Raw genomic sequence first — 27,915 nt, forward strand, 5'->3', positions numbered from 1 at the left:
CAGGGAAAGGAGACCAAGGGTTGCTTGGACTGCCTGTGCCTCAAGGGCTCTGCCTTCTCCTCCCCAAAATGCAACTTTCTGTGGGTGCTCTGAGGCCAAATTCACCTCCCCAGGCGCAGAGCTGTAGCTCCTGAGCCGCTTTGTGAGCCGGGCAGCAGGAGAAGAGAGGCCGAGAGGTCTTTGTGCCCTGAAGGGTCTAAAAGAGCTTCAGCAACAATGCAAGGAAAAGGGGGGAAAAAAGGATATGAATGTATCAAAATTTTAATTGCTATTCTTCTAAACAGATTAAAAGGACTTAAAATGTACAAGGCAGGAGTGGCACTAAATCGGAAGAGAGTTTTCCCTCTGTTTAGTACTACAAAGGTCTGCAGAGAAACAAAGGGAGAAAGAAGAAGAGAGAGGGAGAGAGAAAGAGAAAGAGTTAACAACATGGAAATCAAAGCAGGAACTGTGCACAGACAAGCAACTCCCCCTGGCAATCCCCAGCACTTGCTGCTTTGTAGAAGAGCAACCTCCTCGTGGAGGCTGCTGTGGGCATGAACCATACCCACCAGGCACACCAGGACCAAAGCAGCCACTCTGCAGCAGGCACCTGCCAGAGCAGAAGCCAAATCTGCCACCTGAGAGCTCACAGCTCGGCAGGGCAGAAGCCCAGGGGCAGCTGTGAGCACAGCAGCTGGGTTAGAAGGGACCCCAAAGATCATCTCCTCCAACCTCCCCACCAGGGGCAGGGACATCTCTCAGCCAGGCTCAGCTGCTCAAGGCCTCATCCAGGGAGGAGGCAGCCACAGCCTCCCTGGACAGCCTGTTCCAGAGCCTCCCCTCCCTCCCTCCCTCTTTCCTCATCATCTCCAGTCTCAATCTCCCCTCTCCCAGCTCCAAGCCATTGTCCCTCATCCTGGCACTCCCAACCCGTGTCCCAGGTCCCTCCCCAGCTCTCCTGGAGCACCTTCAGGTACTGTAAGGCTGCTCTAAGGTTCCCCCCCAGAGCCTTCTCCTCTCCAGGCTCAACAGCCCCAGCTCCCCCAGCCTGTGCCCACAGGGGAGGTTCTCCAGCCCCCTGCTGCACCAACTGCCTGCAGTCAGCTGCTCTCCCTGCCTTTAATTAGTGCCACGTTGGGGCTCTGTGCTTTATACAGAACCTGTGGCATGAATCACCTCACCATGAGGAGGAACCAATCCCACCCCTCCCTCCCCAGCCTTAAAATACAGCCCTGCTGCTGAGCATGCCCAGCCAGCCCACCCCAGGGAGGATCACACCAGCCAGATGGGGAGGCAAAATTAGAACCCTGCCTGCTTAATACCAGCACAGGCAGAGCCCCAACCACTCATCCTGCAGCAAAAGGAGCCAGGCTGTGCCTGCTGAGGAGCCGAGGCCCCTTCCCAGCACCATTTGCCCATTGTTCATCCCCTGCAGGAGGCTGCAGCACCAGCAGGGCAGGGTGGACCCAGGGAGCTGCCAGGGATGGAGCAGAGCCGGGCTCGCTCCCGGCACCAGCCCACCACTTGGCACAGCCCCCAGCCTCCCCGAGCCCAGCAGAAGGGAATCCACCAGGGCTCTCTGCCAAGGCAGCCACTGTGCCTCCCCAGGAGACTCACTCTGGGGGAATTTGTCATTTCCCTCCTAGTAAAGCAAAGTATTTCAGCTCATTTGGCTAAAGGAGACCATTGAGCAGTAAATTATTTGCAAGGGGACTCAAACCCAGGTTGTGTCTGAGCAAGGAGGGAGGAGGATTGGTTAGCAGGACCTCTGCTGCAGCTCCCAACACAACCCTGGGCAGCTCTGCAATGGCAGCATCAAGAATTAATGCCCAGCTCACCCTGGCACCCAGCACTGCCCTGAAAGCCTCTGAAGCTTTTCCAAAGTGCAGATCACAGAGGGCAGGAGACACCTGAGGGTGAGACCCAGCTGCCTCTCCTGACCCCACAAAGGCTCCAAACAAATCAGTTTTAAACCTTCCCCCAGTGTCCATAGCTCCAAGGAATGGGCTGGGCTGGAAGGGACCTTCAAGACCACCCAGTCCCAAACCCTTGCCATGGGCAGGGACCCCTCCCCCCAGCCCAGGCTGCTCCTGGCCTCACACAGAGCAGTTCCTTGCTTCCTGGTGCATGCTCTGCTCAAGACCTCGATGCTCACTGCCTTTTTCCAGCCTCCAAAGCCCATCCCAGCTGGGCTGCCCAGCACAGCCACAACCCAGCTGAGCTGAGTCCATTCCAGTCCTGCTCATCCATTCCCAGGGGTCCCAGCTCTGCTGCTCCAGTTCCCCCCCTGCACCTCAGCAAACCCCCAGGTGAATCTCCTCTGGGTGTTGTCAACAGGAAGAGAGCACAAAGCCCAAGAAGCATTTGGCAGCTGAAAACCTTCTCCTTGTGTTTTCTTTGTGCTGCTGGCATGAAAATTCCTTTCCAAAATGGCTGCAGGCTCTTAAAATGTTGCCTGGTTCAGGTCCAAGAACATCCTTAAGCCCTTTTAAGATCTGCTGAGGCAAAGCTCAAAACTCACAGGAGAAAGGTGATACCTGGGGAAAGACTTTTTGCAGTCATCTTCCTGGAGATGAAGTCTGCTGCAACTTTTAGAGGTCTCAGCTTGGTGGTAAGAGCTCTGAGGAAGGCTCTGAGAGCTGGCTGGGAACCTCTGCTCTGCAGAGCCAGCGCAGTGCCCACTATGCCAGAGGGACAGGAGGGCATCCAGAGGGACAGGAGGGCATCCAGAGGGACAGGAGGGCATCCAGAGGGACCTGGACAAGCTGCAGAAGCCAGGCCCAGGTGAACCTCATGAGGCTCAGGTTGGCCATGAGGAGCAATTTCTGACCTGCAAGAGCAGCCAGGCGCTGGAAGAGGCTGCCCAGGGGAGATGGTGGAGGTGGTCCTGCTTCTCCCCTCTGCTCCAGCGACCTCCCTGAGGTTCCCAGCCCATTCCTGGCCTGGTGCCCTTGCAGGACTCTCTCTGTCCCTCCAGTGAAGGCTCCCTGCAGCACGTGCCAGAGCCAGAGGCACCTCCTGCAAGCTGCTTCCTCACATCCCTGTGACTGTCCCTGGGCCATGCAGCCAAGGTGACATTCTGGACCCGAGGGCCCATTTCCAAGGCATGCATGTGACTGGAGGAAGCTGCAAGTCACTCCATTGGCAGGCACAGGCTGGAGAGATCCTCAGGTGCTCATCTGCAAGCTCTAGGTGACCTCTGACAGTCCCCTCCAGCCTGAGGCAGTCATAGGAGTGCGGAGAGCCTCCTACAGTTGCAGGCTTGGTGTCTCCACTGGGATCAATCCACCTCAGCTCCCAGAACCTTCAGGGACCTTCTCCTGCCTTGGAAACGGAGCCCTGGCAGGAGCACAAGAACCTGATGATCCTTGAGGTCTTTTCCAACCTTATTGATTCTATGATTCTACCTTGTGCTCTGGCAAGTGTGAGATTCATGGTGAGTGTTCAGCCTGGAGAGGAGAAGGCTGCAAGGAGATGAGGTCTCCCTCAGCCTCCCAGTGCCTGAAGGAGCTCCAGGAGAGCTGGGCAGGGTCTTGGGACAGGGGTTGGGACTGCCAGGACAAGGGGAGATGGCTTTGAGCTGGGAGAGGGGAGATTGAGACTGGAGAGGAGGAAGAGTGAGGGTGGGGAGACACTGGAACAGGCTGCCCAGGGAGGCTGTGGCTGCCCCTGGAGGTGTTGAGGACCAGGCTGGATGAGGCCTTGAGCAGCCTGGGCTGGTGGGAGGTGTCCCTGCCTGCAGGGCTCTGAACCTGGGACTCCTGAGTCCCTGTGCCATGGTTGTGTTTCTAGGTCACTCTGTTTCTCCTCTCAGTATCAGTTCCCAGGCTGCTGGAAAAGTTCAGCTTCGGTTCCCTGAGCTAAACCAAGATCTCTGTGTCCTGCTGCAAGGAAAAGCAACCAGCTGGCTGCATCCTCTGCATGCTGCAGGTTGAGCTGCAAAAGGGAAGCTCTGTGATGCAAAACCTTCTGGCAAAGGCTGGAGAGGGGAAAAAGAATCCAAGATCCCAAGATCCACACAGCTTCCCAACTCCTGATGCCTCAGGGAAAGGCCTTTTAAAATGGCCTTCAAACAAGAATTCTTGGTGGGGAGTCAGGGAAGCAGCACAGCAGCAGCACACACCTGAGCCAGCCCCGTCCTGAAGTGGCTGCAAGAGAAACAGAGGCAGGGAAATGTTTGCCTGCTGCTGTGGGAAGAGCAGGAACAGGAGGCAGGAGGCTGGCAGGGCTGTGGGAGTTTGGCTTCCATCTCCAGAACCTTCCACTCCATCTGCAGCTGCTCCAGCTCAGGGCAGTTTGCATCTCTGCATGGCAGCAACAGCTCTGCGAGCAGCTAGGTGCAGGGAGGGTGCAGCTGCCTCCTGCAGGCATGGGAGATGCCTCCAGAGCCAGGGATGTGGCTTCTTGTGCTCCCAAAATGGAACACTTATTAATAGCTTTGTGTTGGGAGGCAAAGATGGAGCCTGACAGTGCGAGAGGGCCAATGGTGCTCCCCTTTGCCTCCTGCTTCTGGTGGAGCTTTGAGATGGACAAGAAGCCTTTGCCCAGCGCTGCAGGCTGCGCCCTCCGCCCTGGCAGCAGTGCCAGGAAGAGCAGGGTCCCAACTGGCCCTCACACAGCGACCACTCAGCTCCATGGGCACAAGGAGGGCACCGAGCAGCCCTGCTGGGGTCTGCAGCAGCCTTTGAGCGCCCAGCCCTGGTGCTTCCCCGCTCCCCCTCAGGATCACCAACCCCTCTCCCAGCTCAGCCTCTCTTAAACCCCCCAAGGACCTCCAAAGCAGCCATCCAAGCCCCCTCCAAAGACTCCACTCTTTGTCTTCTCCTCAAACCAGCCCCCAGCCCCCCTGCTGCCTCCTTTGGAGAGACAAGGAAGGGGGGAGGCTGCTGGGGGGGGGGTCCTTCCTCGCAGACTCACTTTCTGGGTCATATAGTAAGGGTCAAAGTCCTCCAGGGGCACAGCAACCAGGCCTTTGGGGATGTCCCCGTAGATGAAAGGCAAATTCTTCCCCGCCTCCAGGTCGCTGTTGGGTTTTGGTTTGCTGTCCTCATCGTCGTCCCGGTGGCTGCTGTCCTGCTTCGGGCGCTGCTTCTGCTTCTTCTTCAGCTCCGCGATGTGCTTCTCGATGTTGGCCAAGGACTCCGGAGTGAAGGGCTTGAAACTGTCGGGGCCTGGTGGTGCGAGCAGCCGCGCTGCCATCTTTTCATCCTGCAGCAGCTTCTTTCGTGGTGGTGCAGCCCGGGCAGGTCGGCTCTGCGGGGAGGGCAGAGAGCAGGCGGCGAGGTCAGAGGGAGCGCAGAGGGCGGCCGAGGGCCCCGCGGCTCCAGCCGGGCAGGCGCTGAGGTGGGGAAAGGCTTTGGAGGGCGGGGGGGAGCCAAGCGGGGCGCAGCCACCGTGGCCACCAAGCCCGGCTCCCGTGGCCACCAAGCCTGGCTCCCGTGGCCACCAAGCCCAACCCTACCATGGCCACCAAGCCCAGCTCCCGTGGCCACCAAGCCTGGCTCCCGTGGCCACCAAGCCCAACCCTACCGTGGCCACCAAGCCCAACCCTACCGTGGCCACCAAGCCCAGCTCCCATGGCCACCAAGCCCAGCTCCCATGGCCACCAAGCCCAGCTCCCGTGGCCACCAAGCCTGGCTCCCGTGGCCACCAAGCCCAACCCTACCATGGCCACCAAGCCCAGCTCCCGTGGCCACCAAGCCCAGCTCCCGTGGCCACCAAGCCCAACCCTACCATGGCCACCAAACCCAAGTCCCATGGCCACCAAGCCCGGCTCCCGTGGCCACCAAGCCCAACCCTACCGTGGCCACCAAGCCCAAGTCCCATGGCCAACAAGCCCAGCTCCCGTGGCCACCAAGCCCAGCTCCCGTGGCCACCAAGCCCAACCCTACCGTGGCCACCAAGCCCAGCTCCCGTGGCCACCCAGCCCAACTCCCGTGGCCACCAAGCCCAACTCCCGTGGCCACCAAACCAAACACTACAGTGGCCACTAAACACCAAACCCAACTCCCATGGCCACCGAACCCAAGTCCCATGGCCACCGAACCCAGCTACCATGGCCACTAAACCAAACAACTACAGTGGCCACCAAACACCAAACCCAACTCCCATGGCCACCAAGCCCAACCCCACTGTGGCCACCAAACCCAACTCCCATGGCCACTGAACCCAGCTACCATGGCCACTAACCAAGCACCACCATGACCACTAAACCCAGCTACCATGGCCACAAAACCACACACCACTGTGGCCACCCAACCCAACTCCCATGGCCACCAAACCAAACACCACCATGGCCACTAACCCCAGCTACCATGGCCACTAACCCAGGTGCCACGGCCACAGGTTTCTTGAACAGCCCCAGGGACGGGGACTCCACCACCTCCCTGTGCAGCCTGTGCCAGTGCCTGCCCCTGCCCGCAGCAGGAGCTTGGAGCAGACGATCTCTGAGGTCCCTTCCGAGCTGAGCCATTCTCCATGCACTCAGCAGCTCTCCCTCACAGAAGGGAAAGTGGACAATGCCCAGGGGCAGAGCTGAGAAGGACCTTGCAGAACTTCCACCATGCAAAGCAGCAGGGACCCTGGGCAGGGCTTCCCTGTGCTCACTCTCAGCTCCTCACCCTCCTGCCCCACTCCTGCACAGCAGCAGAGCTTCAGCAGGATCCAGCCACCTACAAACCCTCTGCAGCCTTGGTACCTTTTGCCAAGCTCTCTCTCTGGAGAGCCAGCAACAAGCAGATCTTGCATTTCTGAGCTCCTGGTACCTCTTCAAGCTTTTCACACTCCAGGAGGAGGCCAAGAGAGGAGAGGAATTACAGAAGCCCTGCACTGATGCAACAGCACTGCAGTGCTGCAGGCTGCACTACAACCCAGCCCTGCCAGGGCTTGGCACTTCAGGGAGGAACCCAAGCACCAAAGCAGGAATGAAGGCAGGAGGAGAGGCAAAGCATCTACAAGTCCCCAGCATGGAAGGGATCCAAAGGCTGTGTGAGATAAGGTGCCTCAAGTGAAGAAAGAAAGATCATCCTAAGGCCACATCTTTCACCCAGCACCAAAACACCTCTGAAGGCTTTGGGCTCTCTGGAAGAACTTCCCAGTTCCTGGAATACTATAGGAGTGAATCCTGAAAACTCCACCAGTAGCCAAGCACAGCAGAGCAGGGGTGGGAAGGGACCTCTGGAGATCATCCAGGCAGGGCCACCCAGAGAAGGTCACACAGGACCCAGGGTGGATGAGGCCTTGAGTCACCTGGGCCTGCTCGAGTGTGGGGTCAGCCACTAAGGATCTCTGCAGCCCTTGGCTTTGAGGACCACACTGTGTCCAGGTGGGAAGCTTCCACATGGATCCCATCTCAGGTTTTGTTTGGAGATGTCCCTCCTTATGTAACTGCAGAGCACAGCCTGGGCTGGGCTCCTTTCACAGAGCCTTGGCCAGGTGCTTCTAGAGGGATACCAACAGAGCCTCAAAGGTGGCAGAAGGGGGAAGGGAAGAGCCAGGACCTTGGCCACATCACCTCTAGAAACAGCAGGGGAAGGCTCTGCTGGTATTGAGGGGAAATTCCTTCATCCTGGTCCTGCAGCATTTGCATTTCACTCCCAAATCCCCCACATCCTGTGCAGCTCCAGAGCAGCACTGGGGCTGTGCACTAATTGAGTGGCACAGATAGAGCTCTGAGCTCTGCATTTAGAAACCAAAGTAGCTCAGGGACACAGCACAGGGCAAGAAAAGAGCAGGGGGGGAAAGGGGGAAATGAAGAAAGAAATGAAGGCAGAAATGAACACCTGGCTTGGGTGCACAGCCACAGCCCAGCAGCTGGAGACAACCAACTGCTCTGCTCCAGCAGCCAACTCCTGCTCTGCTCCAGCAGCTTAGCAGGATCCACCCCACAGGGAGATCAGCTGCCTCCCTGGGAAACTCCCCAGGCTGGTAGTGCCCTCTGAGCATTGCCCAGTGCTGCTCTTGCTGGTTGGAAGTGCTGAGGCTGAGCACAGAAATGCAGAGGCAAACCAAAAGGACTTCAGGGCCTTGGGGTGGTTGGTTGAAGGATCAGGAGCACAGGAAGTGCTTTCTTCAACCCCTCCGTCGTGGAATGGCTTAGGCTGGGGTTGGGAAGGAGCTCAGAGAGGGGAACCTCAGGGAGCCAGGGCTTGGTCCCAGGCACCTGGAGCTTGGTGCACAGAAGCCCCTGGGGCCACGCTGGGTCTTTGCCCACACATTTCCTCAAAGACCAAAGATTTCACACCAGGAAGGAAGGCTGAGCTCAGAGGCCCAGGCAGGTTCCCAGCAGTCCATTTGCTGGCACATTATGAAATATCCTAATCAATTATTCAAGCTGATTGTCAAAATAAATTAAGAACGCACTTTTGAGGCAATGTCTTTGCTTTAATACATTTCTTCACTTATTAATTTGCAAGATTCAGTCACTCCCAGCAGGTCCTTGCAGCTCCTCCAAGACAGAGCCCTTCGACACGAGGCCAGGCTGAGGGAGCTGGGGGGGAGTGCAGCCTGGAGAAGAGAAGGCTCCAGGGGGGACCTCAGAGCTGCCTGGCAGTGCCTGAAGGGATCCTGCAGGAAGGCTGCAGAGAGACTTTTGCTCAGGGTGTCTGAGACAGGCCAAGGGGGAATGGTTTGGAGCTAAGGCAGAGCAGGGTCAGACTGGAGCTGAGGAAGAACTTCAGCAGGAGGGTGGTGAGGCTCTGGCACAGGCTGCCCAGGGAGGCTGTGGATGTCTCCTCCCTGGAGGTGTTCAAGGCCAGGCTGGATGAGGCCTTGAGCAGCTGAGTCTAGCTGAGAGGGGTCCCTGCCCATGGCAGGAGGTTGGAGTGGATGATCTCTGAGGTCCCTTCCAACCTGAGCCATTCCAGGATCTTTTCTTATCACCCAGACAAAAATCACTCTCCCTTAGTGCCAGCTACTGCCTGCTGGCCTCACGTTGCCATCCTGCTCCTGATTTTGTCAGACACTCAACGAAAAGTTCATCTCCTGCTGGAAACAGCCCTGGGAGAGCAGCTTGTGGTGCCCAGCCTCACCTTTCCAGGGGACTTCCTTCCCTGTGAGGTACTTGAGTCACATCAAAGCACTGAGGCTGATTAAATCCACAAATGGCCTAAGGACCAGGACCCAGCTCTGCACCTTCACAGCTCCGATGCCAAGCTCCTCTAGTTTAGGGCTGGCTCCTCTGGAGCAGTCTGAGGCAAACACCTCTCAGACTTCCACAGAGCCACTGGGAGCTCACCAGGCCTGGAAATAAAGATCCTTTTGCTTATTCCTGCCCTCAGAAGCATCATTTCTTCACCAGGCCTTAGTTATAAAACAATTTACTCATGCCTGGGCAGTCCCTTAGCCATGGAAAGAAAATGAGTGAGAAGCTGAAGCTCTGGGGAGAGCTGCAGAAGCTTCTTGTGAGGAGCTCCAATTGCTCTGTTTTCCAAGCAGCCTTCCTCAAAACCCAGTGCCAGAAACATCCTTTTGTAAGGCCAAGGAGGGGTAAATGTTGCAGAGTTTGCCCCATATGACTCCAAGCAAGCAGCATCTCCTCCTTCAGGGGCATAGAATCACAGCATGGCTCAGGTTGGAAGCGACCTCAGAGCTCCTCTCCTCCAACCTCCTGCCATGGACCCCTCTCAACCAGACTCAGCTGCTCAAGGTCTCATCCAGCCTGGCCTTGAACACCCCCAGGGAGGAGGCAGCCACAGCCTCCCTGGGCAGCCTGTGCCAGAGCCTCCCCAGCCTCACTCTAAAGAATTTCCACCTCATCTCCAGCCTCAATCTCCCCTCTTCCAGCTTCAATCCATTCCCCCCTTGTTCTGTCACTCCCACCCTCTACCAAAAGTCCCTCCCCAGCTCTCCTGGAGCCCACTCCAGGTACTGGGAGGCTGCTCCAAGCTCTTTGTGCTTGCTCTCAGCTCAGGTCCTTTTACCCCACACCTTCTTCAACCCAAACCATTTCTTTGCACACAAGGCTCAGGTATTGATCCCAGCGTGGCTGTGGCTGTCAATGGCCACTGCAGGCACTCTGGGAGGAGGTGATCAATGGTGAATGGGAATCATGTGGCCACACGAAGGCAGCGTGGCCAGGCCCACACACGGCCTGGGGGCCGCCACACATCCCGGGGGGCACTGACAAGGAGGCAGAAGCAGCTGAGATGGAAAGCCCCAGCAGCTCCTTTTAGTGGAAAAGCCAAAGCCACAAAAGCAAGCAGGCAGCAGCAGGAGGAAGGCAATGCCATGACTTAGAGTTTCAAGCTCCTTCATCTTCACTCAGTGCTGACTTTGCTTCTGGCTGTTGCTTGGTTTGGTTTTTACCTCCTCTAACGGAGTGGCCCAGAATGCCAGCAGGGAAGGGACCCCCAAGGCTCCTTTCCAGGTGATGTGGAGGTGAAACGAGCTGGCCCAACACCCTGGTAAGATGAGTCCTGAAACTGCCCAGTGCAGGGGAATCCACCACTTCCCCTGGGAGGTGATTCCAACGTCTGGCTGTGCTCATGGGGAAACATTTACATCTGGATTCCAACGGGAATCTCCCCAGCAGCAACTTGTTCCCATCACCCCTTGCCTTTTCCCTGTGTAAAAAGGGATCCTCCTCCTGCTCGCCACCCTCTGCGTCCTGGCAATCACAGTGCAGCCACACTCAGCTTCCTGCAGCAGGCAGTCACTGCCCTGCCCGTTCAAGCCCAAGCTCCCCAGCCCTGCTCACAGAACCTTCACACCATGACAGTTCCAGGGAGCCATACAGCATCCATAGCAGCATCCAGCAGAGCCACACGTGTGAGTTATATAACTGCCGAAGTGATTTGCAATTGGTCCAGGTCCCTTCACCCGGGGTGGGCGACACCCGGAGTGCTGAAACAGGTGACAAAGGCTCAGGTGGCCCTTCAGCCACGCTTGTGACTTAAACAGCCCCAAAGCTAAGAGCGGAGCCCTTCCGCGCACACACAGCGAGGGGAAAGCACAACTCGTGGAGCTCTGAGAGGCCGCACAGCTCCTTGGACCGGTCCCTGCATTACGGCGGCGGCGAGCCGAGGCTCCTCCGTTACTGCTCCGAGACGCATCAACCCTTCTCCTGCCGCTCGCCAGCACCGGCGGCTATGTACAGCCCACAGCAGCTCCCTGGCCCCGAGAAACGGCCAGCGCCCACGGGCGCTGACGAGCGGCGAGGGGGGACCCCGGCCCCGGGCGGGCCGGAGCGGCCGCGGGGCTCGGGAGCTGTCCGCTTCAGCACCGCCCGCCGGGGCCGCAGCGGCTCCGCCGGCGCCGGTTCCACCGGCATCGGTTCCACCGGCATCGCCCCTTCTTACGGGAAAACGAGGGGCAATGGCCAGGGCAACTCGCCCCCAGCGCCGCTCCGTCGGGAAGGGGGAACCATTGGGTGTACCTCCTGCACACCCCCACGGGGGCCACCTCCTCCTCACCCCCACGGGGGCCACCTCCTGGTCCGCACCTGCCCTGCCGCACGGTGCCTTTTTGCAAGAGCATCCATCACAACCACAGGAACCAAGCGCTCCTATGCAAGGATATTTCCAGGCCCCCTCCCTCCCAAACAAGCCTGGCAGCCATCACCCATCAGAAACCCACGGACGTGATGCTTCCTTCCCTTTTTTTTTTTGCCTGAAAAGACACGAGCAGGAGTGGGCACTCAGGCCCCTTGGTCCTCATAATGAAGCCTTCCCCCACGTGCAACGAGGATGGAGGGGGTGAGGGGCTCCCCTCGGGGGTGGAATGCTGCAGTGTTACAAGGCCCAGGCTCCACAGCCACACACAGCACTCAGCTGGCCCCCACCTGCCCAGCGCCTCAAGGAGCCCACAACGATGCCCTAGGACACGGCGCACATGGAAAAGCCAGCGGGGGATCAACCTACCACACCTGGGATCCCTCTCCAAAATCCAGCTCAGGGCCCTTGCAGCAGTCCAGCTCCAGCTGTGCCGGCCCTCAGGCTCAGGCTTTCTGCTCACACCCCCTCCCCTTCCCGGCAGACTTTCAGACTTTACCTCGGCTCATCTGCAGCTACTGCTGTGGAGCTCTCTTCCAGCTTCCCCACCCCCACATCAGCTGGGCAGAATTTGCACCAGAAAGGGGAGGGGGGGGGAGGGGAAGAAGACACCCAGATTTTTGATAAGGGGGGGAGAAAAAAGCAGGAAAAAAGCAAGGAAGCAGCTTGTGAAGGTGCAATTCCCTCTCCCCGGGAAGGGGAAAATGAAGTGAAATAAAGCTGCCCCCATCGTCCCCCCCAGAAGCTGCACGGTGGCAGGGAGCAAGAGCACAAACCGTGGTGCCTACATCTGGGTCAGGCTGGAGCCTCAATGCTGCCCCACGAATCTCCCCCCAGAAAAACTCTGCCCTTCAACTTCTCCCCCTCCCCTGGCAGCAGGAGGCTCAGCGTGCCCAGCGGTAGGAGAAAAGCAGGGAGGTGGTGGAGGGCTGGCAGCAGCTCTGCAGCGAGGGCTGAGGGGGGAAGGGATGCCGAGCAGAACTCCGCTTCTCCTTCCTCTCTCTCTCCCCATAATGCAGACAAAGAGCACAGCCCCCAGTTTAGGGGCCTGGGAGAAGGGGTTCCCGGGCTGTGGGATGGATGGAGACGGAGGCCCAAACACAGCTCCCGCTGCTCCAGCCTCAGGGTGGGTGTAGAGGGAGGTGCCCCCCTCCCAGCAGCAGCCTCCCAGCCGGGGGCAGGCTGACCCCGAGGCCGCAGAGCCGGCGGGAGGGCTGCCGAATCCTCCCCTCCTTCACCGCGGGACTGGGAGGCCCTCGGGTTCTAGGCGAGAGCTGGGGGCAAGAGGGTGGCCGAACCTTCCCCCACCTGGGGCAGGGGCCCCAGCTGCTGCTAGGGCGTGGAGGGCGGCGTTGGGTGGGGAGAGAAGCGGGGGGCACCCCGGTCCCCCCTCCCTGAGCGGGGGCATCCTTCGGGACCAAGCCTCCTCTGAGGGATGGAGAGAGAGGAAGGGCTCCCGGGGCACCCCGTCCCCGCACGCAGATTTGGGGCAGGGGGCTCTCAATATCCGTGTCCCCCCCAACCCCAGAGCCAGCTCCAGGCTGCAGCAGAGATCGCTCCCGGAGGCCGCCCAGGGCTGCCGGAAAATCGCTCTGCGGCAAAGCCCCCGCCCGAGGGGGGGCCGGGGGAAGAGTGCGCGGAGGGGGGGGGGGGGGGGGGGGGGGAGGTGAAATTACCCCAAAAAAATAATAAATAAAACAATACAGGGAGCAAAGGCTGAGGCACCCCGGGCGCCCCCCGCCCGGGGCTGTCACTTACGGTGGCGGCTGCACTAATGCGACTCCCGCAAGGCGCTGCCGGACTGCGGAGGTGGGGGAGCTGCAGGAGGAACTGCGGTTGTCGCCATCTTGGTGCGCTGCCTGCGCTGCCCCCCCCCACCCCCCCTCCCCATCCCCTGCCTGCCCGCCCCCCGCGACGTGCCGGCCCCCGCCCCGCCGCTGCCTGCCGGTAACCGGCTTAGGGAGCGTGGCAAAACTCCCGTCCGCACCGGTGGGAGCCGGCAGCATCCCACCCCGAGGAGCAGCCCGCGGAGCTCAGCCCTACCTAGAGGGGAAGCGGACCGGTGCCCCCCGCCCGGACCGCGCCGGGGTTTGTGCTCAGGGAGGAGCGGGGCCTGCCCTGTCGGTACCGGCAGCACAGCTCTCAGCATCGGCCCTCCCCCGCGGTACCGGGAACCGGCGCGGTGCCGGTGGGAAAGCCCCGCGGAGCTGCTCGGAGAGCGGAGCCCTCCCGACTGGGTCCTGCACGGGTGGGGAGGGGGCGAGGGCGCCTCGGGAGGAGCCATCGGCAGGTCCTGCAGCCGCGGTGCGCTGAGCCCAGCGCTCGGATCCGGTGTCCGTGCGGCACGGGTTCGAGAAATGGGGGCGAAAGTCCTGTGAAAGACCCCCCCCGGGCCGGTGTGACCGGTGACAGATGTCAGCGACCCAGCACAAGGAAAACTCTGCATCAGCCCAACACTTTTTCTTCTTTCTTCTCTTCTCTTTAGAACGCCAGAGCTGGCAGGATGGTTGGGGCAAGTCTGAATGAAACTGAGCACAAACCCCCCCGCAGAGGTGAGCTGGGGCTGTGGAGCTGGTCAGGGTCCCCTCGCGTCAGGGAGGCTCCAGCTCTGCGTGTAGCTGAAAACCTAATTAATTCCTCAAGGCAATCCTTGATAGATCTGTTGAGGTTGGAAGAGACCTTTGAGATCATCAAGTCCAACCACTCACCCAGAGCTCACAATCCTACCGCTGCAAACGTGAAAGAAGTGGAAATGAAATCACTGAAACATGGGGGGGAGGGGGAGGACAAACCAGGGGTAAGAAACTGCTGAGGAACAGGACAGCACCTCCCAAACCCTGAGCAAGTGTCCAAACACGAAAGTTAAGCCACTTAAGGTAAGAAAAAGAAGACCTTCTCCACCCGGGTAAGGGAGATGGAAGCAGCCCGTGGCAAAATCCCAGGCTTGCTGCGGCTGGGAAAGACCCCGAGGATGAGCAGATCCAACCTAAGATCATCAAAGGAGGCAGCACGCTTGGGCTTCCAAGTAGGGCACCCCCAGAGCTGCTGGGGAGGGTGGGCACACAGGTCCCTGCGGGCAGGCACGCACCAGAAATACTTCAAGGACACGGCGGGGCCCCGGGGGGGCTATTACAGTTAGCATCAGGTGGCGTTAGGCGAAGGGCTTGAAGAAAGAAATAGGTCGCTGCCCTCGGAGGGTGAGCAAAACAAAATCGACCTCCCAAATCGACCGAAGTGGTCTTGCCACAGCCCGGGTAAGGGGCAGGAAGTTCCACGCAGTCCTGATCCAGAGTTACCTCCACCCTCCAGCTGGCAGAGCCATGGCGTTTGTTATCCCGAGCCAGGTAGAGAAGGGAATCCTCGGGAAATGGGCAGGGGAAGCTGCCCTGTAAAGCAGCCAGGTGTGGCAGCTGCAGCTGGGGGGTTTGCCCGCCCGGAGTCACAAACATAATCCCCTGCTTGGGCTGAAAAGAGAACAAAACCGCCCACAATTTAGGCGCCAGAACTAAGATAACCTGGAATGGGCTGGGTTGGAAGGCAGCTTCAAGGGTTCCAACCCCACACCTCCCTCCAGCCCAGGTTGCTCAAGGTCTCGTCCAGCCTGGCCTTGGCCACCTCCAAGGAGGGGACATCTTTCCTAACACCCAACCCGCTCCAGCTGTCCCCTCCCCGCTCAGGTGTCCCCACAGCAGCTCTGCACAACCGCGGCGCTGCCACTTTAAGAGAGCGCCGGGACAGACGGACGGGACGGACAGGCGGACGCATCCGGGTCAGATGTGCCCCTAGGAACAGCACCGGCTGCGACGGGACGGGACCGGACGGGTTGGGTTGCTCGTGCCTGCTGGTCGGCCAGCTCCAGGGATGCTGCTCGTCCTCCTCCTCCAGCGCTGCCTCCAGCTCCTCCTCCTGCCCATCCACGCTCTGGCCTGCCTGGGCTTGTGGGACTCCTTCTACAAGAAAGTCTTCCCGTACGTGATGGCCAAGGTGGCTCCTGCCTACAACCAGAAGGTCTACAGCCAGAAGCAGGAGCTCTTCAGCAGCTTGAGGAGATTTGCAGGGCCCTCAGGCCAGCTCAGGTTGCTGGAGATTGGCACAGGCACTGGCACCAACTTCCAGTTCTACCCTGCAGGCTGCCGCCTGACCTGCACCGACCCCAACCCCAACTTCAGAATGTTCCTCCTCAGGAACCTCTCGGAGAATCAGCACCTCAGGCTTGAACGTTTGGTGGTTGCTTCTGGTGAGGACCTGCACCAGGTGGCAGATGGCAGCATGGATGTGGTGGTCTGCACCTTGGTGCTGTGCTCTGTGAGCAGCATCAGGAGGGTCCTGGAGGAGGTGCTGCGGGTGCTCAGGCAGGTGAGGAGGGGCAGCAGGAGGGGGTGCAGAGCTGGGGAGCCAGAGGAGGATCCTGTGTGTGCTGACCTACATTGAGGATAAACAGCAGCAGCAGCTGCCCCAGGCCAAGAGGGAGCTGAAAAACAACCATCCTGCCACTTACTTACCCACCCACATGGAATGTGCTGTGCTGCTTCACCTGCAGAGGAAGGAAGCAGCTGGGCTGCTCCCTCTCTGCTCTCCCAGTCCCATGACTGCTGCGCTGCCACACGTGCAGGTCTGCAGCACCTGGGACGCAGCTCCTCAGCCCAGGCAGCCTGGCTCCTGCTCCTGCAGCTGGGCAGCCTTGGACTGGAGATGAGGGAGAAGTTCTGGAGAGTGAGGGTGGGGAGGCACTGGAAGAGGCTGCCCGGGGAGGCTGTGGAATCATCCAGTGCCAACCCCCTGCCATGGGCAGGGACACCTCCCACCAGCCCAGGTTGCTCAAGGCCTCATCCAGCCTGGCCTTGAACACCTCCAGGGAGGGGGCAGCCACAACCTCCCTGGGCAGCCTGTGCCAGGGTCTCCCCACCCTCACTCTCCAGAATTTCTTCCTCCTCTCCAGTCTCAATCTCCACTCTCCCAGCTCAAAGCCATTGTCCTTTGTCTTGTCCAAAGTCCTTCCCCAGCTCTCTTGGAGCCCCTTCAGGTACTGGAAGGCTGCTCTGAGGTCTCCCTGGAGCCTTCTTTGCTCCAGACTGAATAGCCCCAAATCTCCCAGCCTGAGTCCAAGTGGTTTATCCAAGATCACCCAAGGCAGAGACAAAACCCTGCTGGCTGCAAGCCCTTCTAATGTATTCTTTTCCTGGTTCTGGTTTCCAGGGTGGAGCTTTCTACTTCTTGGAGCATGTGGCTGCAGATCACTGCAGCTGGACCTACTTTTGGCAACAGGTCTGTGACCCATTCTGGAAGTACTTTGGAGATGGCTGTTGCTTGAGCAGAGAGACAGAGGAGGAGCTGGAGAAAACCAATTTCTCAGAGCTGAATCTGAGGCACTTCCATGTCCCACCTTGCTGGATTCCCACCAGCCCTCACATCATTGGGTATGCAGTGAAATAAACGACCCTGAGCACCGTGGGACCTGGCAGCTCCCTTCAGTGCTCCCTTTGTGTTTGACAGAAGGTTTTGCCCCCTGCCCTTGCAGTCAGCCCCTCCACAGTGGCAGTGACAGAATAAAAGTCTGGAGAACTTCCTGAGCAGCTGCAGCTCCTTCACTCCTCCATTTGTTCACTGGGTTTCTGGAGAGAGCTCTGGAACAGAGGCAAATGGCACAGAGGTCTGGACAACAAAGAAGGTTGGAAGGGACCCTCCAGGGTCACCTTGTCCAACCCTGCTGCAGTCAGCAGGGACACCTCCAACTAGAGCAGGTTGCTCTCCGTCAGGTTTGACCTTGAATGTCTCCAGGGATTGGGAACTCCACCACGTCTCTGGGCAACCTGTTCCAGTGTTCCACCAACCCTCGCTGTGCAGAACCTTCTCCGGTGCGGCTGCCGCAGGGTGAGGTCTGCAGGCAGGGCTGGGTACGAGCAGCCCAGCTCCGAGGCGGCCCCGGGCAGCGCTCGCCGCGGTGCCAGCAGAGGGAGGAGGCAGCTCTCGGGATGCTCCTCGGCAAAGCCGAGCGCCCCGGGGCGCTGCTTTCAGGAGGGTCCTCACCTTGCACCAGGCTCCTCTGCAGCACAGCAGCTCAGTTCCAGGGGTTAAGCGAAGCTGCTGCTGCTGCTGCTGAGCCCTTTGGAAAAGCACCGCCGAGTGCTGAAGGGTTCCCAGAATGCATCCAGCACGGAGAGGGCTGCCCAGGGTCCAAGTCCTGCGAGGAGCAGCTCAGGGAACTGGGGCTGCTCAGTCGGGAGGAGACTGAGACCTCAGGTGGGGAACTCACTCAGGCTGGGAGGGTAGAGGTTAGGAGCTCAGGCTGGGAGGGTTGTGAAGCTGTCCAGGGATTTTCATAGATCCACAGAATGGTTTGGGTTGTGGAAGGGACCTCCAAGCTCCCCCAGTTTCTTTGCCTGAGGTCCCTCTCCGGCGGCCCCCACCTCAGAGTGCAGCACTGTTAGTTAAAGGACTTTGCAGAAGAATCTCTTTGGGGTTTATTGATTCAGCAGGAACTGAGCCCAGCTCTGTCAGGGTGGCTCCACCCCGCAACACCCCAGCTGGGCAACCCCGAGCAGGGGTCAGTTCCTCTGGCCAGCTCTCCCCAGCCTGCATACTGGGAATGACATCCTGAGGGATGGAATATCCCTTTGGCTGCCCTGGACGTGCTCCCTCCCAGCTCCCTCCCTGCTCTTTGTGCTCCTGCTGGCTGGCAGTACATGAGAAACTGCAAAGTCCTTGACTGGGGCTAAGCAGCTACTTAGCAACAGCTCAAACACCAGCGTTTTACCAACACCCTCCTCACACTCGATCCAAAACGCAGCTGCCAGGGAGAAAATTAACTCTGTGTCAGCTGAAAGCTGGCCCAGGGCACACCGGAAGATTTCAGGTGTCCAAAGCACGGAGGGACTGAGAACTGCTGTTGCAGAGAGAGCACCGAGGGAGGAGTTCAGGCTGGGAAAGTAACTCCCAAACAAAGGGAAGGTTGATCCAACTCCTCCCGAAACGCCTGCGGCAGCCCCAGAGCTCAGCTCACTGCAGCCAGGGGGGAGGCTGCTCTAAGAGGTGTGCCCTGCAACCTGAAGCTGCCAAGCACCAAACACAGCAACCTCCCGGCGCTGTGCCAGGTGCCATGCAAAGTTGTGCTGCCCAGCTCACCCCAGTTGCATAACAACCTGGCAGCTGCCCTCTTGCCACAGCCGGGAGACAACAGCCACTGGTTGCTGTGCCCTCCTGCTTTGCCCTTCCCTGCCTGTGACTGGACTTTGAAATCAGCTTTGGAGAAAAGGCTCCCGGATCGGTGCAGGGAGCTGGAGACCTTCCCAGGGAGCACAGCAGGCAGCTCTGCCTGCATTCCGGGGGCTCCAGCAGACAGGAGAATCACTTTTGTTCGGTGCAGATCCTCTGCCCCACGCAGGAGATGGCAGAGCTCAGCATCCCCTTGCTCCGTGCCTGCCTGGCACTGCTGGCCATGCCCGTCTACCTCCTGTCCCTCCTGGGCATCTGGGAGCCTTTCTGCGAGAAGATTTTTTTCCCTTACATCTTAGGGGCGCTTTTCGAATCTCACAAGAGGAAGTCAAAGCCCCACAAGCAGGAGCTGTTCCGTAACCTCCCCGACTTCACAGGCGCCTCGGGGGAGCTGAGGCTGCTGGAGATCGGCACTGGCCTGGGTGCTAACTTCCAGTTCTACCCCGCGGGCTGCAAGGTGACCTGCACGGACATAAACCCCAACTTCCAGCGAGGCCTCCTGAGAAACATGGGCAAGAACCAGCACCTCCACTACGAGAACTTCCTGGTGGCTGCAGGAGAGGACCTGCGCCAGGTGCCCAGCGGCTCTGTGGATGCAGTCATCTGCACCTTCGTGCTCTGCTCCGTGACGAGCGTGGACGACACCCTGAGGGAAGTGCTGCGAGTGCTCAGACCAGTGAGTACCTAACACAGCCTGGGGGCACAGAGCAGAGAGTGCCCGACACAGCCCCCAGAGCAGAGAGTGCCCGACACAGCCTGGGTGCTCAGGGCAGTGAGTACCTAAGCAGCCTCTGGGTGCTCAGAGCAGCGAGTGCCAGTGAGGTCCCTCCCAACCTGAGCCAATCTGTGGTTCTGTGCTGAGTGAGCAAACTGCACCTGCCCTGCTGTGAGTCTGAGAGGAGGAGGAAGACAGAGGGAGAAGTTCAGTGCAACCCTGGCATCCCCTGCAGCTCTGTGAGATGACTTCTTTGTCTTCCCCAGGGAGGAGCTTTCTATTTCTTGGAGCACGTGGCTGCTGACCCTTCCAGCTGGAAGTATTTCTGGCAGCAGGTCTGCTTTCCCACTTGGAAGATCTTCTTTTGTGGGTGCTGCCTCTCGAGAGAGATCTGGAAGAATCTTGAGCAGGCCAGGTTCTCAGAGCTGAAGTTAAAACACATCAGCATAACCCTGCCCTGGACCCCCATCCAGCCCCACATCGTCGGCTACGCCGTGAAGTAAGGCACAGAGCCCTGCCAGGCCTCTTCCCTGCCCCCACAGCTTCCTTGGCATCATCCCCCCCCCCCCAGCAGCACAGCACAGCCTAACCCTGACATGCCAGCCTAGAAACCATGGTGAAGGACTTGAGCATCACTGAGAAGGAAGAGTATCATAGCATCAGTCAGGGTTGGAAGGGACCAAAAGGATCATCCAGTTGCAACCCCCCTGCCATGGGCAGGGACACCCCACACTAGATCAGGCTGCCCAGAGCCTCGTCCAGCCTGGGCTTAAACACCTCCAGGGATGGGGCCTCAATCACTTCCCTGGACAACTCATTCCAGGGCTTCACCAATCTCATGGTGAAGAACTTCCTCCTCACCTCCAGCCTGAATCTCCCCACCTCCAGCTTCATTCCATCCCCCCTAGTCCTAGCACTACCTGAGAAGTCCCCCCCCAGCCTTCAAAGCCTCAGCAGACCCCCAGCACAGCAGCCCACGGAGGATCCCAGGGGGATTTCCACAGAAGTTCCAGCTTGGGTTGGAAAAGGCCTCCAAGAGCATCCAGTCCAACCTCAACCCAGCACCACCATGGCCACCAAACCCTGTCCCCAAGTGCCACAGCCCCAGGTTTCTTCAGCACCTGCAGAGATGGGGACTCCACCACCTCCCTGGGCCAGCCCCTGACCACTCATGCAGGACAGAAACTGTTCCTCATGGCCAATCTGGACCCCCCCCGCCCGGGGCAATCTGAGGCCATTTCCTCTCACTCTGTCACTTGCACTTAAGGACTTGAGAAACTTCTCTGATGGGAGGGTGCAAAGCTTTGGAGCAGGCTGCCCAGGGACGTGGTGGAGTCCCCTTCTCCAGAGAGGTTCCAACCCCCCCTGGCCATGGTGCACCCTAGGCAGGCTGCTGTGGGTGCCCTGCTGGAGCAGGGGTGAGCTCCAGGAGGTCTCTCCCATTCTGTGGTCCCAGGAGCTGCAGGGGAACACAAAGCAGCTCAGCAGGCAGCAAAAGCCTTGAGGGAACTTCTGCCGGCATCTGGGGAGCTGTGGGAAAGGATCCCTTCAGCGTTCCCCACGCTGGGCGGCAGCCGGGGCAGGGCGAGCCATGGAACTCTGCCCCTCCCCACCCTCCATCGCAGCTGGGGAGGCTCCCATCGGGCTCCGGAAGAAAATTTGTCGGCATGAGAACTGTCAGAGCCTGGAATCTCTCCCAAGGGAGGCAGCAACGTCCCTGCGTGCGGCTCAGCTCGGCAGGCTGCTGGGGCAGCTCCTCCCCGCTCCGCCAGCACCCAGCAGGGACCGGATGATCCTCGGCGTCCCTCCCAGCCTGGCCCTCCGGGATCCTCTGCCCCTCTCTGCGTCCCAGCCCCACCGCAGGCGCGGCCAGAGGCGAACCCGCCGCGCTGCCCTCCACCGCCCACGGACGGTAGCCGGGGCCGTGAGGGGGAGGGCGGACACCGCCCCGGGCCCCGGGCCGCCCGCGGGATCTGTTCCAACGCTTTCTGCAGCCAGAGCAATAAAAACTCCTGGCGGACCGTGCCGCACCCGGGGCCGTTCCTTCGCGCTGCGCCTCGGGCCGGAGCCGCCGCCGCTCCCCGGCCGTTGGGGGCGCCCCGGGCCGGAGCCGCCGCCGTTCCCCGGCCGTTGGGGGCGCCCCGGGCCGGAGCCGCCACCATCTTGTCCCCCCTCGACGGGCGGCTGCGGCGGAGGATGGGCCCCGCCACGGCCCTCCTCCCGCTGCTGCTCCTCCTGTCGGGCTCCCTGCCCGCCGAGGTGACCCCGTGGGCTCCCACCGAGTCGGGTACCGGGGCCGCTGCCCTTCAGCGGCTGTGGGAAGGGCCCCGGCAGGGCTGGGAGGGCAGGCGGGGCGGGGAGGGAGGGAGGGAGGGAGGGAGGAGGCAGGGGCTCAGGGCCGCCCCCAGGCACAAACATTCATCTAATTAATAAAGCAGCGGCGGCTGGAGCCGGCTGCGCGCAGGAAAGCCACACACGGGGGACGTCTGTGAGCGAAATGTGTCTGTGAGCACCCTGGGGGTGCTCAGGGCCGGGCTGGGTGAGGCTTGGAGCAGCTGAGTCTGGCTGAGAGGGGTCCCTGCCCCTGGCAGGAGGTTGGAGGTCTGAGGTCCCTTCCAATCTGAGCCAGTCTATGGTTCTAACACATCCCCGTGGAGCTCTGCTTTGCAAACCGCGAGTCAGCCTGGAGCGGATGAGCTCTGAGGTCCCTTCCAAGCTGAGCCAGCCGAGGATTCTGCAAACCAACACATTCCACACAGCCTCACTTGTAGGAAGGTCTCAACATCACCAGGAGCAGCTGGGCTCCCACTGAAAACTTCTCAACTCCTGCAGCTGTGCTTTAAAGATAGAAAAACCGCAACCAAACCTTCTCCTGCTCCCCCAAACCAACAACAACAGCCTCCAAACAAACAAACAAACAAACTAAAGCCTAACCCAGCCCCCCCGAAGCGCAGGGGAACGCCCCCCGGAGCCTGCCTGAGCCGGGGAACTGTCTGGGTTCTGTTTTGCAGCCTGCGGTCGGAGGCCGTTCGTGGACAGGTTCTCCGCGTCCCGGATCGTAGGCGGCCACGACGCCCAGGTGGGAGCCTGGCCCTGGTCCGTCAGCCTCCAGATCTCCGGAGGGCGCTTCGGTTACTACCACGTTTGCGGTGGGGTTTTAATTAACGAGAACGCGGTGCTGACTGCTGCCCACTGCACCACCGGAAGGATGTACGTACGAGGCTCCGGGCTCCTCGGGGGGCGCAGCGGGGCAGCACCTGGAGTGCGGCAGGGAAGGCTCCAGGCTGACCTCAGAACTGCATTGCAATAGCTGAAGGGGACCCGCAGGAAGGCTGGGGAGGGGCTGTGGTGGCAGGACGAGGGGCAGCGGTTTGGAACTGGAGCAGGGCAGAGTTAGGTTGGACATCAGGAGAAGTTCTGCACCATGAGGGTGGTGAGGCACTGGCAGAGGCTGCCCAGGGATGTGGTTGAGATCCCATCCCTGGAGACATTCCAGGTCAGCCTTGGTGTGGCCCTGGGCAGGCTGAGCCCAGCTGTGAACAGCTTCATTCATTAATCTGCACTTGCCTGAGCTGGGCAAAGGGTTTCACAGCAGGCAGGATGGTCCTGAGCCACATGGGTGGAAGAAAATACTTGGTACAGAATTGTCTGTGCTACAGAACTGTCACTGCAGGTCCCTGAAGGTGCAGGGAAGCAATCAGTCAGCAAGAAACCTCTGCTCCAGGAGTGTAAATAGAAACCCTCCATGAATTCTCTTCTCTTAGGGACCCCTATTCCTGGAGAGCTGTTTTGGGGGTGCACAACCTTTGGAAACCTGACAAGCAGACAGCCAGAAGAAGGATCAAAAGCATCAGGGTGCACCCAGGCTTCGAGAGGCAGCTCTTTGAGCACGACATTGCCCTCTTTGAGCTGGCTGCTGCCGTCGGCTACAGCCCTTACATCCAACCCATCTGCCTGCCCCCTGCTGACCTCCACCCCGGCAGGGACAACGACACCAAATGCTTCATCAGCGGCTGGGGACGGACAGCAGAGAAAGGTAACAGCTGGCAGGTGGAGCTGAAGAGCTCCAGAGCTGGGGTGGGCAGGGAGGTTGGAGCAAATCATCCCCAAAGGCCCTTCCAACCTGAGCCATTCTGTGAGCCTGTGAACATCTCACTCTTTCACTCTTTGCTCTGCTGAGCCCTCACCTCCAATCCTGCCTTCAGTTCTGGTGTCCCCAGCAGCAGAAGGACACAGAGCTGCTGGAGTGAGGCCACAAGGATGATCCAGGGCCTGGAGCAGCTCTGCTATGAGGACAGGCTGAGGGAGCTGGGGGTGTGCAGCCTGGAGAAGAGAAGGCTCCAGGGGGGACCTCAGAGCTGCCTGCCAGGACCTGAAGGGATCCTGCAGGAAGGCTGCAGAGAGACTTTTGCTGAGGGTGTCTGAGACAGGCCAAGGGGGAAATGGTTTGGAGCTGAGGCAGAGCAGGGTTAGAGTGGAGCTGAGGAAGAATTAGGCCCAATCTGCATTACCTACAGATCTAAAGACACAGAAACATGCTGGAAACAGGAGAGAAGAGCAGGGGCAGAGCTGCTGCACACAACAGAAATGTGACCTCCTTTTTTTCTGTGCTGCCTTCTGCTAAAGGTAAAACTTCAGCTGTGTTGAAAGAGGCCCAGGTGGAAATCATCCCCTCCAGTGTCTGCAGTGGTGCTGAGGCTTATGGAGCTCTGGTGAACAGCAACATGATCTGTGCTGGCTCTCCTTCAGGAGGCACTGACACCTGCCAGGTGAGAGCAGCAGCCTGCAGGCAGGGCCAGGCTGGCTCCGGGGAGGAAGTTCTGCAGGGTGAGACTGGGGAGACTCTGCCCAGGGAGACTGTGGAGGCCTCCTCCCTGTGGGTGTTCCCAGGCCAGGCTGGGTGAGGCCTTGAGCAACCTGGGCTGGTGGGAGGAAACCTCTTGGCTCTGCCCTGCTCCCAGCTGTCCCTGGCGTTATTGATCCCCTGTCCAGTTATTGATCCTGTCCAGAACTGAGCTCGAGAGCGGAGCACTGCTGGCTGAAGAGCCCATGGGGAGGGCAGAAGTGCTCCTGGGGTTTGTGCTGTTTGTTTCTAGGGAGACAGTGGAGGACCCCTGGCATGCTACTACCCCAGTGCAGAGCACTACTACCTGATGGGCATCGCCAGCTTCGGAGTGGGCTGCGGCCGGCGCAAGTTCCCCGGCATCTACGTCCGTGTGTCCCGGTACAGGGCCTGGATAAAATCTGAGCTGCAGCTGAGGAGCAAGGCTGAGAGTCCTGTGAGCAAGGCTCTCAGCCCCCTCCTGGCTCTCAGCTGTGTAGCACTCCTGTGGACCTGGTAAAGGGGTGAGCCACCCCCGTGCCACCCCCTGGAGCTGGCTGCTGTTTGGGAATAAACCTGAGAGAGGAGAGACCTCTGCCTGCTGCCTCAGAGCCCTGCTTGCAGTTAGACTCCCAGCATGGCTGGGCTGGAAAAGCCTCCAAGAGCCCAACCATCAAACCAGCACCACCATGGCCACCAAACCATGTCCCCAGGTGCCACGGCCACAGGGTTCTTGGACACCTCCAGGGATGGGGACCCTGGGCAGCCTGTGCCAGCCCCTGACCACTCTTGCAGGGCAGAAATTGGTCCTCATGCCCATCCCGAACCTCCCCTGGTGCAACCTGAGGCCATTTCCTCTCTTTTATCGCCTGTTATTGCCTTTGATACGCCTCCGAACAGCGGAGGCCGTGGCAGCAGCCTTGACCCTAACAACGCAGCTGCCGCAGAAGCCTTCCCAGCTGCGCGGAGCCTTCCCTCCCGTCCCTGCCCTCCGTCCAGCGGCGGCACCGGAGCCGCTCGGCAGCGATCCCGGCGCCGGCTGGCAGAGAGCTCCCCCTGCTGGCTGAACCCCAGCACAGCACAGGACGCGGCCGGCGGCAGGACCTCACCCGGCTGAGAGCTGAACCAAGCAGGATCAGAGCAGGGGAAGGGTTGGCAGGGACAGTGCGGCTGGAGAGGCACTGAACAGGCTGCCCAGGGGGGCTGTGGCTGCCCCTTCCCTGGAGGCGTTCAGGGCCAGGCTGGGTGAGGCATGGAGCAACCTGGGCTGGTGGGAGGTGTCCCTGCCCAGGGCAGGGGGTTGGAACTGGGCGGTCTTTAAGGTCCCTTTCCAACCCAAACCATTCCCTGGACCCACGAATGAAAACGAGCTGGTGATGAGCACCTTCCTCCTCCCCAGCCTGCAGTTCTCAAACCCCAGAGCCTCCAGGGATGGTGCTGCTCAAAGAGGGCCCCCACAGGAATGAGGGCACAGGAGAAGTCCCACAGAAATCAGAGCGCAGCAGAGTTCCATTTCTGGCGACTTTATTTACCAAGGTCAAAACGTTTGCAACCTGCTAATTGCTTGAACAAATATTTACAGTTCATACAAAGCTTTGACTCCCCTTTGGAAACAGCCAGCAGTGCAGGATGAGCTACTACAGCTCTTAACTCTCAGGATGTAGAGCTTCACTCCCTCACACTCCAGAGCTGGAAGTCAATCCAGAGTAAGGACTTCGTGGTCCAGTGATCAAAGAGCAAACTCCTGGTCCTGCTTCATATTCCCACGATGAGGAACAAGCTGCTCTTCCCCAAACACTACCTTAAGAGGATAAAAACGGACTAAAGTTATGCCTGGCAGCAGGAGGTTGGTTTCACTTCGCCGAGTAGAGAGAGGAGTGGCCACCGGCTTTTAACTCTTAGCACTTGAAAGCTTTTCTTTCCTTTATGTATGGTTCTGTATTACAAAAGGAGGGGAAGGACCAGGAGCACAGGGTGAGGATCAAAAGAGCAGACAGAGGAGTTAACCAAATTGGTTTCAGCGCTGCAGGTCAGAACCCTCCCAGCACACCTGAAGGGACAGAGCAAGGTCCTCCCCTCCGAGGTGCTGAGCGCGCTCCAAGCTCTTCCGCTGGCAGAAAGGAGGCAGCAGAAGCCTCTTTTGGAGCAGCTCCCTGGCTCAGGACCTTCTCCAGCTGTGCAAGGAGAGCAGCTCTGTGCTGCCAGCGGAGTGCAGGCCCTGCAGGTGGGCCTGGGGGGGCACAGAGGTGGGGGTTGGAGCATGCCCTGCCCAGGCAGATTCTTCTGAAAAGCCAAACAAGTCCTTCCCTGCCCCCCGGGAGGTGAGTGAGGAATGCAGCAGAGCTCTGCTGCTCACAAGTCCATTCATGAGTGGAACACCAAGTGCTGCCTGGCCCTGGGCTAAGCAGGACACGGGGAGGGGCGAGCAGAGCGTGGAGCACTCGGCCCTGGGCTGGCACAGCACACAGGGGGCTCGGGCAGCAGGCTGGCAGCAGAGCCCAGGCTGCAGTTCCCACTGACAGGACTGGAGGGCAGGACCCAAGCCCCAGCTCTGGGAGCAGGGCAGAGTGCTCCTGCAGCAAGCACTGCACACACAAGCAGCACAAGAGGGGGCAGCCAGGCTGCCCCCCCCCCCCCCCCCCTGCCAGGCCACCCTGCCCAGCCCCCCCTCGCTCAAGCAGGGTCACCTAAAGCAGGCTGCCCAGGGCCACATCCAGACAGCTGCTGAGTCCCTCCATGCCCCCACACCCTGAAGTCCCAATCAAAACCTTTGAATTGCCACCTGGAACCAGCTAAAAACCCCCACTCCAAGCAGGCTCTCTGCCAGCAGCCAGCTCCAACCTGCAGGCATCACCCCCAGGGGGGGCACACACAGAGCCCTGATCTCTCTGGTGGTTTTTTCCCCCCCAATACACTTTAGGATCCTTTTTTTTTGTGTGGTTTGGGTATTTTTGTTTTTGCCTACAGACATACAAAATTAATTCAAACACCTCCTTACCCCAAAGAGGATCTCACTTGCCTCTTGTTACTATCCATAAAAAATATATAGCCTTGAAAATCTGCTTCACAAAATAGTTCATTTGGTTACCAAAAAGGAAAAGCTTTAGAAACTGTTCAAAATCTGTGCTAGAAACTCGAGGGCAGGGTCCAGCAAAGAGCAACAACTCAGCTACAGAACACAGCAGCCTCCTCCCTGTCGTCAGGGGGGGTGGGGGTTTGGGATTCTCCTCTCCCTTCACAGAGTGCAGAGGTTCTGCACTGCTGCAGCACACAGACCCCAGGCAGGACCTTCAGCCACCCTTTGGGATTTTCCCTGCCTTTGCTTTCAGCTCTCTTTGCTTTCAGGCTCCCCCCCAAGCACAGCAGCAGCTCCAGCAAGCAGTGCAAGGTTCCCACTGCTCACAGCAGCAGCCCCTGGGCTGGGTCTCACTTCTGGCTGTCCAGTGCCCAGCAGCTGTGAAATCTTCATCACCATCATCATCACCATCACAGAATCACCATCAGCATGGAGTCATCCTCCAGAACCTTGCTCACCAGCACCTGGTTCCAAAAGCTTTCCTGCAGGAGATCCCAGCCCACACCTGGGCTGCAGGGGCTGGGTGACCTCCAGCACCCAGCCTGGATGAGGCCCTCCCACAGGAGGGCAAGAGAAGTGCTGAAGGAGCTCTCAGGTTCCCTCATTTCCATTCTCCTCT

At 59.5% G+C, this 27,915-nt stretch overlaps 4 protein-coding genes across 5 annotated transcripts in view; 3 read left to right on the forward strand and 1 right to left on the reverse strand.

Moving 5' to 3' along the window:
• SCN8A (sodium voltage-gated channel alpha subunit 8) overlaps positions 1-13,331 on the reverse strand; it is a 50,838-nt gene extending 37,507 nt beyond the window's left edge. Inside the window, exons 1-3 of the mRNA XM_054177363.1 lie at positions 13,230-13,331; positions 4,900-5,235; positions 246-365 (exon numbers count right to left, since the gene is read on the reverse strand). Of these exons, the coding sequence (XP_054033338.1) occupies positions 246-365; positions 4,900-5,181 (402 nt within the window). The 5' untranslated portion in view covers positions 5,182-5,235; positions 13,230-13,331. The remainder of the gene's footprint in view (positions 1-245; positions 366-4,899; positions 5,236-13,229) is intronic.
• A 1,730-nt stretch (positions 13,332-15,061) lies between these two features.
• Positions 15,062-17,284, forward strand: LOC104305497 (putative methyltransferase-like protein 7A). Of its 2 annotated transcripts, none has more exons than XM_009906350.2 (2): positions 15,062-15,827; positions 16,668-17,284. In XM_009906350.2, the coding sequence occupies exons 1-2, from the start codon at positions 15,333-15,335 to the stop codon at positions 16,902-16,904; spliced, it is 732 nt and encodes a 243-aa protein (XP_009904652.1). In that variant the 5' UTR covers positions 15,062-15,332; the 3' UTR covers positions 16,905-17,284. The 2 variants fall into 2 exon arrangements, with proteins under 2 accessions (XP_009904652.1, XP_054033415.1); XM_054177440.1 differs by having other exon boundaries at positions 16,737-17,284.
• A 1,415-nt stretch (positions 17,285-18,699) lies between these two features.
• LOC104305498 (putative methyltransferase-like protein 7A) lies at positions 18,700-20,049 on the forward strand. Its single transcript, XM_009906351.2, has 2 exons — positions 18,700-19,359; positions 19,665-20,049. Exons 1-2 carry the CDS (start codon positions 18,856-18,858, stop codon positions 19,899-19,901), a joined length of 741 nt encoding a protein of 246 aa, XP_009904653.2. The 5' UTR covers positions 18,700-18,855; the 3' UTR covers positions 19,902-20,049.
• Positions 20,050-20,989: 940 nt separating this feature from the next.
• On the forward strand, positions 20,990-24,796 carry TMPRSS12 (transmembrane serine protease 12). Its single transcript, XM_054177336.1, has 6 exons — positions 20,990-21,074; positions 21,251-21,685; positions 22,410-22,608; positions 23,163-23,434; positions 24,025-24,167; positions 24,495-24,796. Exons 1-6 carry the CDS (start codon positions 20,990-20,992, stop codon positions 24,738-24,740), a joined length of 1,380 nt encoding a protein of 459 aa, XP_054033311.1. The 3' UTR covers positions 24,741-24,796.
• The last annotated feature ends 3,119 nt before the right edge of the window (positions 24,797-27,915 follow it).

The sequence above is a fragment of the Dryobates pubescens genome, chromosome 40, assembly GCF_014839835.1.
Source record: "Dryobates pubescens isolate bDryPub1 chromosome 40, bDryPub1.pri, whole genome shotgun sequence".
NCBI lineage: Eukaryota > Metazoa > Chordata > Aves > Piciformes > Picidae > Dryobates > Dryobates pubescens.